A 12,129-nucleotide genomic window follows, 5' to 3' on the forward strand; every position below is an offset into this window, starting at 1 on the left:
TTCATTATAGGACAGTTGCTTAGGGTAGCTTTATGTTTTTCACTCCTTGGCGCGTAGGTAAAATTGGGTAAATTGCAGCGTTTTCGGGAATTTTTTTACAAAAGACGACTGTAGATCAAATGCATCTATTATTTTTATAGAACTCTCCATAAAACGTACTATCGCCTAAGGTTTTTTTTTTGTCTGTGTGCGGCGTACAGGCTTTAAAATAAAATCCTGAACTTGGAAAAAACGCTACATTGGCCTAATTTCAGACGTCTGTAGCACCCTAAGGTGGTCCAAGAAAAAATAAGCAGAAAAGTGCATACGATTGAGAATCATAACAACTTCGTCCACAGAAAGTTTAATCGAAGTAGTTTTTGTTTTAGCGAAGAAAAAATTTTTTCAAGTTTAGTCCCACCATTGCATTATTTTGCTACGGGGGCAGTGCCAACCGACTGAATTTACTGCATAAAAAAAAAGAGGTAATGTATTCACAGAATTTTCAGCTCCTTTTGTTAGTACTTTATGATGTATATTACATATCAAGGAGACGATAAACACAGGTAAAAATATAACAATACGATTGGCTCAGGTGCCGAAATTCCCCAATAATGAATCGCGTTACTTTTGCATGCGGCTCTGAGAATCATTTGGCGTCAAAATAAGTTAAGTCTCAAAATTCATGTAAATCGGAGAAAGTAGGCGTGAGCGTGGTAATTTATAGCGGATCCACACGGAGTTCATCTGAGTATTCCGCAACGAACGGCACATGATGTGACAACGCGCCGCGTATTCACGCATTCCGTCCGTCGACCGCGACACTACAGACGGGATATGCCAAGCTATTTTTCACATCCTTATTTGGATGGTTGCAGGCAGCAGATTTTGGTTAAAGTAGAATTTGTCAGTCTAGTAACATGTACTGTTTTACAGCTGTTATGAGATCACAACAGCCTATTTATGTGGCGTAGTTGTCCGGTGCCGATTCCTCCGCCTCCGGTGTGCGTAAACAATGCAATAAGTAACGCGATTCATTATTGGGGGAATTTCGGCACCTAAGCCAATCGTATTGTTATATTTTTACCTCTGTTTATCATCTCCTTGATATGTATTATACATCATAAAGTACTAACATAAGGAGCTGAAAACCATGTCCTACGAATACATTACCTCTTTTTTTTATGCAGTAAATTCAGTCGGTTGGCACTGCCCCCGTAGCAAAATAATGCAATGGTGGGACTAAACTTGAAAAAATTTTTTCTTCGCTAAAACAAAAACTACTTCGCTTAAACTTTCTGTGGACAAAGTTGTTATGATTCTCAATCGTATGCACTTTTCTGCTTATTTTTTCTTGGACCACCTTAGGGTGCTACAGACGTCTGAAATTAGGCCAATGTAGCGTTTTTTCCAAGTTCAGGATTTTATTTTAAAGCCTGTACGCCGCACACAGACAAAACAAAAACCTTAGGCGATAGTACGTTTTATGGAGAGTTCTATAAAAATAATAGATGCATTTGATCTACAGTCGTCTTTTGTAAAAAAATTCCCGAAAACGCTGCAATTTACCCAATTTTACCTACACGCCAAGGAGTGAAAAACATAAAGCTACCCTAAGCAACTGTCCTATAATGAAAGCGCGATGCTCTAAAAACACAAAAAGGCTAGTTTCAAATGAATGCGTAAAACGGTCCATTTATAGCGAATTTTTCTTTCGTACCTGGTTTTCCACCATATCGAGAAGTTCAAATGGCGCTCACGTGCCCAAAAAATTTTTTCCGCTCAAAATAGTTTGGGAAAATACTGCAGATCTAATGTCTATACGTGTGTAATTTTCTCAGATTTTTTCAGAGAAATTCATTTTTGTCGAGCGCCCCGGCTGGGACAGTTGGCGTGGAATGACCCATACACAGCCGAGTGCCACGCGCAGGCGCACTGCACGTATGTTACAGTCACAATTGCAGTTGTTACAGTTGCGTTACAGTTGTTATGCTTATACATGTCCGTTATGACTGAGAACGAACGTACGTTTCACGAACTCGTGTGTATATGTACAGACGGGTCCACTGTTAAAGGGAACACTTGCGTTTCGGGTATGTCCGGATTTCGCTCTCCTGCATAAGCATAGTGACTTAGATTTGCATAACACTACTGGTGGTGACAGTTCCGAACCCTTATGATAGAATACTAAGATGCACGAACAATCTTTCCGCTTCCACTAGCCCTTAGGTGGCCAACAAAATGAAAGTTGCTCATTCGAGTGTTCCCTTTAACGGTGTACCGTACTGTGCAAGGATTTCTTGACAGATCTTGAGCAAGGTCATCATCTACGTGATCGGTGAGCACCAGCAGCTGGACCGCGCTTGTTAATCGGGTCCGTTCGTGATCGAGGCTACGATGGGTCTAAGTGTACTGAAGTGCGAGTGTACTGAAGTACAGCTGGTGGAAATCCTGGATGCCTCTTACGATCAAACGATCTATGATGCCTCCTGTCCTGGACGGGACAGCGAGGTCTTTTTTATGTTTCTGTCCACATTTAAAGCCGTCTTTCATGTAGTATAAGGACCAGGCGTTGTTGGGTCTTGATTAATTAATGTGTAAGTCACCGGCAATGATGAGAGGCTTGGTTCTCTCGGCAGACTTATTGTAGGAAGCACTGACCCCGGTTTTTGCGTAAAGCACGTGGTCCACGTTTCGGATCACGTGGACGAGTGGATTGTGGTGCAGCGTCTTCCAGGCGTGTTCTGTCTTCAGCTTCCTCGTTTTCCTTGCGTCCACCGCGGTGGTGTAGCGGTTACGGTGCTCGGCTGCTAAATCGAAGGTCGCGGGTTCGATCCCGGCCGCGACGGTCGAATTTCGATGCAGGAGGAAAAACGACAGGCCTGCGCGGATAGCGCAGCACAGTCACAGCAAAAGCTGGCAGAGTGGCATTTCTAGGGCCCGTTATAAACTCTCTTGCAGCTACAATACAAGTACACTAGCAACGTACCTACTACGCCACAAATCATAATTTTTTGTGAAGTTGGGAAGCACCCACCACGACATTATCCGTCATTCTGCGGAGAAGCGAGGTACCATCTGTAAGGCATCATGTGCACTTTGTTGATGCGACGGTTGATGACGATAAAGAATTATGGCTGAGCTCTTAGTAATGGGTTGGAAGCTTTAAAAGACCCACTAGTTACGTAATTCGCATTGTGTGACGCTCGGTCGTTATTGAACTCTCCCGCCACGTTTTATAACATACGTTAACGTGAGAAAGAGAGAGAGAGCAAATTAACTTTATTGAGACCCTGAGGAAATGGATCACGGGAGCCTTATGGGCTTCCTTGGCAACCAATAGAAGTGCATTGCGAGGGACCCACTACGCTATAAATCATCGTAACTTTTGTAAAGAAGGAAAGCAGCCACTATGCAATTTTTTTGTCATTCTGCGTAGAACCGTGGTACCCGCTAAATACCTGTAAGACATTATGTTCACTTTGTTGATGCTGTGGCTGATGACGATGAAGAATTAATGGCAGATCCCCTTGTAATGGGTTGGAAGCATTCAACAACCCTCTCGTTGCGCGATTCGCGTTGTGTGTCGCCTGCTTACAGAATTCGCGTTGTGTGACTCCTGGTTGTTATTTTACTCTTCTACAACACTACATTACATATGTTAATGTGGTTCCTTCCCGACATCAAGCCTGTAAAGTCTTTTTGCAAAGCATTTTCAAGCACTTGGTGAACACTGGGCTCCCATGCAGAGGGCCCAGGTTCGAACCCCGTTCCATCCTGGAAATTTTTTCTTATTTCCTTTTTTTTTCTTATTTCGTGCGATAGTCGTTACGGACACCGGCGGCGGCGGCGGACAACTACGGCGCCAAATACGGCCCTTGTTGTGACCTCATAACAGCTTTCGCTGTAAAAGATAGATGCCCGTTTACTGTGCGATCTCGGTACACGTTAAAGAATACCAGATGGTCAAAATTTCCAGAGCCCTTCGCTATGGCGTATCTCATAATCATATCGTGGTTTTGGGACATAAGACCTTTACAATTATTATTATTATCACTTTCCTTGCGTGTCAATGTGTGTGTGCGCGGTTACTTTGTTGGTTGAGACTATCACCTGTGGCACGTACCCGCATAACATGAACTCTGGTATGCGGGTATGTGCCACACGTGACTGAGAGAAAGGGTTTCATGACTTACGCGACAGGTATTTTCGATATTCATGTCATGAAGAGTGAACCGTGTTCGTCATACACTGATCCCCTGCTATGTCAATATTGGTATATTACAAGTTATGGAGACGACCAGGAGAGCGCCCAGACGTAGATAGATAGATAGATAGATAGATAGATAGATAGATAGATAGATAGATAGATAGATAGATAGATAGATAGATAGATAGATAGATAGATAGATAGATAGATAGATAGATAGATAGATAGATAGATAGATAGATAGATAGATAGATAGATAGATAGATAGATAGATAGATAGATAGATAGATAGATAGATAGATAGATAGATAGATAGATAGATAGATAGATAGATAGATAGATAGATAGATAGATAGATAGATAGATAGATAGATAGATAGATAGATAGATAGATAGATAGATAGATAGATAGATAGATAGATAGATAGATAGATAGAAACGGCCAAAGTGCCTGAGGTTCGCTAAGAAATGCTTCGCATTTAAAATTGGAGGCGGCCCTAATCCTTGACTTAGGTGTCTGGTGGTGGCACTCACACGTCGGCGCTCGTGTTCCCTGGTGTATTCCTTGGGTTGACGTTGTATTTCACGGGCTTCCGGAGCGGAGCGCGGAGGCCATGTTGAAAAAAGTGCGTGGTTGAGACCAAGGAGGTTTAAAAAAATTTGCTGGAGTGGCGATTATTGCGCAAGAGTGAAGCCGTGCCCACCAAAAGATGGCGGCTGCGGGCGCCATCTTAGTAGGGGCACGATAAATCATCGGTGTTTGGCGAAAGAAAGCGAGCGTTTTCCACGCACGCCAGACGAGTTTAATATGGCAACTTTTACGGGTCAGATACTGCTCCAAGCGTGTCTTTGTGTTACTAGTTTTCAACAGTAAGCCTCAAAGTCATGGCAAATTTTATTGGAGGTCAATCGCCAATACTCCACTCGACGGGTTACTTTTGTCGGCAACAACTATCTTTTATTTTATAATTAACGTAGTACTTATACTAACAGATCAAAGCCATTTGATCTCTTAGTAGGTACCACCAGAAAAGGGCATGTTTCCGAGCTCTTTGGTGGGCAAAAGCTGGCTTCACTTGTGCTGGCAAGGCATTGCGAGAGCTTCCACTCCAGAATTTTTTTTTAACCTCCTTGGTTGAGACCTGCTCCGCCAGGTGTCGCAACGATCCAGGCTGTTCACAAGAAAACCGCCTGCTCTTTCATTGAACTCGTTCAATTAATTTTCATTAATTATCCTGAGAGTTAATGGGCCCTTATCTTACGTAAACTTATGCTCCGATATCCTACGTATCCAATATAACTCTTAGACTGAACCAGAACCATTGATTTCGTGCCACTTTTATTTTTTAAGCGCACTTTCTGAATATTCGGAAAACCGGAAGTAAGTGCTCGACCGGAAGTGCTCGAAAGAGAAACAAGAGTGTCACTCAGTGTTGGTGCCACAAATTAAAGAGGGGCAGTAAAGAAAGGCAAGATCACAAGCTATGGAAAGGAGACAGGTGTGCCACTCTGTCCATCAGGAGTCTCGACAGCAATGACACGAGCTCGCCAGAAGCCCACTGTGCGTTTCACTTATCGATGTCCAAGGGTGGGTGCGCGGCGAGACGAATGCACGAGCATGGCGAACCGCCTCAGTGCGTAAGCGGCGCCGGCGCTCTCTTTTGAAATACAATAAAAAAAACATGGCTGATCCCTCCCTTGTAGGAATCGGTATAACACGAAAGTGACACATGTCTTCACAGAAGTAGTTGATTGTTTAATGTACATTGATATATGAGAGCTTGTACTGTGTCTATTGGTGTCTGGCAATTATAGCACCGTTTGAAGTGGATGCACTCACGCTGACGCCTAGTGGCGCATCTCCATTCCGACTACTAACGCCCACGATCATGATTTCACCGTTGCCCCAGCTGAAGCTGTTAACACCTGGACACAGCATATCGTGAATCCCGCGCAAAGATGGCATCAAGAAGCACATAATAAACACTGGTACTCGATATGCACTCCTTCAAAGCGTCGTGAGTTGGGGAGAACAACGGCAAGGTGTGCGCTCCCGAGTAATAGGGTAACCCACGCCTGTGCTCATGCATGCACTAACCTCACTGCGCTTCAGCAACACTGGAGGCCGATGTTCGTAGCTTGAGCCGTGAACGCGTGAAGGCGTTCCACGTCCCGCTGGCCTCTGTCTCGCTCCGCCAAGGCATGACATTCGCACGTCGACACCGTTGCCTTTCTGCGGCGCTCACTGCAGCAGTTTTATTAGTCGGTACTATCGCACTCGAAGCAGTAGGTGGCGGATAAACGCCGTTGGTGCATGTGGAAGCTTCACTACTCCGACAAGGAGCCGTCACACTCCACGAAACGAAACGGAAGGCAAAGAACGCAACTGCATCTAGGGCGATTCCTCGATGCTAGCGCGGCCAGCTTCCTCGCTGGCATCGAGACGCTTTAACTGCGTCGTCGCCGAATCGCTCCCTATCGGCGGCGCTCCTTAGTGTCATAACAGTGGTCACAACGCAGTACTTCACTTCACCTTTCACAGACGGCGACACCGCCTCGCAAACCAAGAGCACCGCGTGAGAGAGATTGTGTGAGAGATATAAGGCGCGTTCGTGGAGCCTCGTCCGCGTGCGTCGATGGCGCAGTGGGTTAAGCGCCCGGCATTAATCGTCGCGGACCGAGAGGTCGTGGGTTCGATTTTCGGTGACGGAACTTTTTGTTCTACTTCTTTTATTCTCTTTAGTCATTCGTTGCTGTGCATCTGTGACGGAAATACGTCCGTGAAGTCTTGGTGGACCCCAGCGTAAATCACTTTCGTGTTAAAAGACGCGTAACCACCAAGGAAGGACTCGAGACAGAACAGAAAAAGGCCCTTTATCTGTGGCAACAAAGGGGCGCAAGACAAGGAAACACCTGCGGCCCACCCCCGCGCCGTATCGAACTGTGATACAATTTCAAAGGGTGCCAGCACCTCTTCCCACGCTTCGAAGTATTCTTCCACATTCCTTTTTTGTTTTCACAACCCTTTTTCTTTTGGTTACCTCAAGAAAATTGGAGTATCCCGGGCTGAGAAGCAGCCGCAATTCTGGCCCGCGTTCTAGTTACTGAAGTGAGCGCTTCTTCTGTGTTTCTTGCACCGCCCTTGCGTTTCTCTTTAGCAAAATGGGGACGAGTATTCAACATGGAGGCGCCGAAGATACGAGAAACAAAAGAGCTGTCGCACCTCGTACCCACGATCGATCTGCGTATGCACCAAGCTCTTTCTATTTATTTTTTTTTTACTTCACTGTCTCATATCCTTTTTTTTTCCTTCAGTGTTTCTTTCGTCACTTTTTCGCGTTCATGCGCGTACATACCGCGTAATGGCTTTGGAAGAAAAGCTTATAAATGAAACAGTGCAAATTCTATAAACCGGATCAATATCTCCTCTTCTCGTGGCCTTCTACACTGCGCCTCTTCTATCCCTTACGCAGGCCCCTATACTCCGGTACTACTTGCTTTCCTTTGCTTAGTCTTGCCATCCACTACCGTTTCCACGATACTTCATCCGCGCCCTGCCCTGCTTTGAAACCGGCTATATGCACTGAAAACGCCTAAACTATGACGGAGTGGGTGCGAAGGCAGGAAATTACGTTGACCAGTCTTCGAAACGTGGGTCGATGCAGCCTCGCACAGCGAGGGCTCCGTCTCGACCATGTCGTCGTTGCCGACGTCTCGTCTACGCTCCCGCGTCGCGTCTCGCGCGAGGTGCCGGCCTGGCGGCAGCTGTTCCATATTTGGCAGCGAGATCGAAATCGAATCCCCCGCATCGTCTCTCCTCCCTCGACCTTACACGTACAGGTCGCTCGAAAAAAATGCTCCACCACCTAACGCCCTCCTGCACACACGGCGTGCATCTATAGTTGAAAAGGGAGTAACTCTAAAAGCGTACATCTGTATTGTGGATACGTATCTACATCTCTTCTTTCCTCCTTAACCAACTGCACACAAATGATAAGGTACAGGCTATCAGCGAGAGACGGAGCGGAGATGCGCACTTTAATGACAGCCACTGGCTTGCCACTCCGGGTACAATGTGATGGCCCAACAATGTCGATAGTAGGGCCAGTCGGTACATGACTGAATATGAAATGCTAGCACGGAAACAACGGACACAGATAAAAGAGACAGGACTAAGCGAAAGCTTTGTCCAGTCTCTTTTTCTGTGTCGTTTGTTTTCTTACTGATATTTCATCTTCAAAGGTTCTACATATGATATTATGCTACATATAGTGATTATAGCACATGCACGTTGTACATACGGTCAGAATACGTCCGGTGTGCATTTCGGAAGATGAATGAAAATCGAAAGGCGTTAGTGTCACATTTCTCCAACAATATTTTCGCGCAGAATGCAAGGAAAACACATAGTAGTACTTCGAGCTAAGTCAAAATCATGTGGGCAAATGCTGTCCTATATTAACGACGTGCCTTAAAGGTAGCAGAAAGAGGTAGAATGAACACCTAAGCGGCTGAGGCCAGCAGCTTTAGGAACACAATTACACACAACCTCTTTCGCAACTTCCTACCGAAAATTGATCACCTGGAGTTTACCGAACAGGTGTACAGCTCGTGTCTTATCGTTTTACTCCGCAAAATAAAGCGAGTGCGACGATCAAAAGCGACAATCTAGACGGCACGCAAGGGAGGGGCGGTTCGCTTTGCGCATCTTGTGCAGTCAGCGGAATTCGCAGTCGCTTCTCCAGACCGAGTTAAAAGGAGGACGGAAGCTTAAATTTGGCTGCGGCATAGTGCTTTTCGCAGCAAACTGGGGCAAAAGAAGACAGCGCTTGTCTGAGAGAGGAGGTGGCACGTGGGGCTCCGAGCCACCGAGTGAGCTCGGTCGCTTTCCACAAAAGAGCCGACAGACAAAAGAAACAGCGGCGAGGGGATAAAAGAGTTGCAGCTACCAGGAGCGGTGGTTGGGAAGCGAGCGGAACAGTCCCTCAATAATTCATCGTTTACCGCATTTCGCGTACCGCAAAATGGCGCCGCGCGCGCCGCAGCTCCGAGCGGTTATACACGTATGTGCGCTATATACCTGTGACAAAAGCGTCCCGATCCGCCACCACTGCCTTCGCTTCACCTACCCGACAATCGCGAAAGAAAAAAAATTCATCCCGCTCGCTCCTCCACAAAGTCGTTTTTCTCGCTGAAACGCACGCCCGGGCGCCATCTTTCTTCCTGATCCTCTCCATACACCTGTAGAAGGGGGTGGCCGGGCCCGCAGCAAAGGCAATGAATGGGAGGCGGGGGGATAAAAAAAACCGAGCGTGCTTAATGAACGATCCTAGTTTCAGACTCGGCAAGCGCTACCTGCTCCACGGGGAATAGAACGAGAAAAAGAGCAAAGGAAACGAAGTAAATTGAGAAAGACTGCGTATCCCAGTCGCTGAGGATGCGAGCCCGCACTCGATCGCGCCGCACCTGAAGTCCTCGCGTGTAGCGACAGCGCTCGGGTTTGCCGCTGCGCAACAACGGAACGACGGGCATAACGAGCAGGTAGGGACTCGAAAGGCAGCCGCCGCCGCAATCCAAAGGAACAGGTACGCGAGAGGTAGCATATATATGGCACGCCGGTTGCGCACACCCTTTCCGTTTTTCAGACGACCACTTTGATGTTGCTCTTGCGCGTTCATCGCCCATGAGTGGGCTTCTTGAAGAGGCCTCTGTCCTTCTCTCCTTCTTCCTCTCTTTCTGCCTTCCGTTCACTGCTCTCTCTCTCTCTCTCTCTGTCTCTATCTATCTATCTATCTATCTATCTATCTATCTATCTATCTATCTATCTATCTATCTATCTATCTATCTATCTATCTATCTATCTATCTATCTATCTATCTATCTATCTATCTATCTATCTATGTGGTTAGCTATCTCTATTTCCATCTACTGCTTCTTCTCTACCTCGAAAACGGGTGCATTCCACTCGATCACGTGAAACGGCGCCCCACACATCTTCAGCCTGCTGCTTCATGCTCCTTCCCTGCCTCCTTTCCCTCTTCCTCGGCCTCTCACTCCTCCAGTACCTCTTATAGTCTGACTGCCGCCATCGATATGCCGCTAATTACACGAGCGACTCATTACGGGCTTCGTTTTGCGTGTTGCACGCTTCCCCGCCGTACGAGCACGCGGCGCTGCTAGCAGCCCGGATGTATAATTAAACTGCACGCGCGCGATTCTGCGCGGGCGCGGGAAACACATCTGTGCGTACATACATCGCCGCTTATATTATACACCGGCCGGTGCTCTCGCTCTCTCTATTTGATTACCTTGCTCGGTCGCCGCTATCGTGTTTTCTTTTCCTGGTGCTCCTTTTTTTCTGTACCTTTAGCGCGATTTATCCTTGCACTGCGGTTTGGCGAACGAGGACGCCGTCCAGAACGAACGGTGGACGGTAAAAAAAAAAAGCGAATAGAGCTGGTTTATTGCGGCTAAATTTCTGTGATGAAGTGTCCGATTGTTAACTATAGACTCTTGCCTGGCTCTGTAGTCTCTCTCTCGTTCCTCTGAAAACCAGCGCCTGATATGTCTCTTCTTTTTACTTTCAGAACGAGAAAAGCCAGACAATCTCGACAAACTGCAGGCTGACGCAGGTTGGTTGATACCCCCCGATATTCTCCTCCTTTTTTGTGTTGCCTAATGTTGCACTCCTCCATCTTCTCCCTAATACTGCCGAAACACGCGCGCGCTGCGCGAACGATAGCCGCGCTTTTGTTGCGCTGGATGGCAATTTGGCGTGCAGGCGCCGCATTTACCGAGTCGCCATTACGAGCGGTTCGCATTTTCTGTGCGGCGAATTTGGCGTTATTGTTGCCGCAGTTTTGATATATAAGTGCTTGCCTCTACGCTCACCGGTGTTTAACTTTAATGTCCGGACATCCAAGCGTCTTTCGTTATTTGTGCTAGCAGAAACAAACAGACGCCTTCAGAAGATGTTTCGTTTTGCAGTAAACCTTAAGCGTTCTCTCGGTCGTCATAACTTAAGGAACCTCGTTAAGCCGTAAACTCGAAAGCGGTTTAGAAGCGGTTAGTGGCGGTCGTCGTGGTTCTTGGCGAAGAAAAAGAACGTCGAATAAACTTAAACTTAACGGGTACAATTACGGCGCTTGATGTCCAATTATAACGCGTATGTACTGTGCACACATCTCAAAACAGTGTAATTGCATATTACATATGAAACGCTGCGACATCAGCCAAGTTAGTGGTACGTGGAAATATCAAGCAACATTGAAAGAATGCTACAGTTAGCATAATGAAATAGCATGACTTAGTGAAGTCTAATATGTACAATGCTGCATGTTGCAGAAGCGAGGAACCGATTGTTCTCTTTTGTCGAATAAACTGCGTGTCCCGTGTTCAGCTGCATTCTCGAGAGTTCCCGGTCTACGAGCGTTTTCGAGAGTGTACGTACTGCTGTTCTACATACCCTGAGGTAATTTACACTATAGTGACTATACCAAGTGCTACGACAGCGTTTATGAAATAGAGTGAAGTTTTGTTAGACCTCCAGCTAACGGTAACAGCACGACAGGCTTTTCTTTTTTCTAGTCTGTATGGTGTACTACAGCGCGGTGTCATACATACCATTAAGTGTCATAGTGCCAACATAGTAACAATGGAAGAAAAGTTAGCTGCAGTCATGGACCCATACGATCATTCTACCCATTGCGTGCGATCACTGATTAGCTTTCCTGTAATTTATATATATATAGCACTGCCCTTAGTCGACCTTTCTGTTGGTTACTCGCATAAAAGATAGCCTCGGGATCTTCACATTGCACCTTTATTAATCACAGTCTCGCTTTTTGACCTCAGAAACTGTCAATCAATTATTCAATCAAAAGTGATTCGGAAAGTTTTTGAATGTGGTAAAGTTCAATGACAAGGCCGAGCGCTTGATC

At 46.2% G+C, this 12,129-nt stretch overlaps 1 protein-coding gene across 1 annotated transcript in view; it reads left to right on the plus strand.

Annotated features, from left to right (window-relative positions):
* Positions 1-12,129, plus strand: part of LOC119394751 (neuronal acetylcholine receptor subunit alpha-10-like) — a 387,146-nt gene that overhangs the window by 358,727 nt on the left and 16,290 nt on the right. Inside the window, exon 6 of the mRNA XM_037662057.2 lies at positions 10,777-10,821. Coding sequence (XP_037517985.1) covers positions 10,777-10,821 — 45 coding nt within the window. The remainder of the gene's footprint in view (positions 1-10,776; positions 10,822-12,129) is intronic.

Source organism: Rhipicephalus sanguineus, chromosome 5, assembly GCF_013339695.2.
Source record: "Rhipicephalus sanguineus isolate Rsan-2018 chromosome 5, BIME_Rsan_1.4, whole genome shotgun sequence".
Lineage (NCBI taxonomy): Eukaryota > Metazoa > Arthropoda > Arachnida > Ixodida > Ixodidae > Rhipicephalus > Rhipicephalus sanguineus.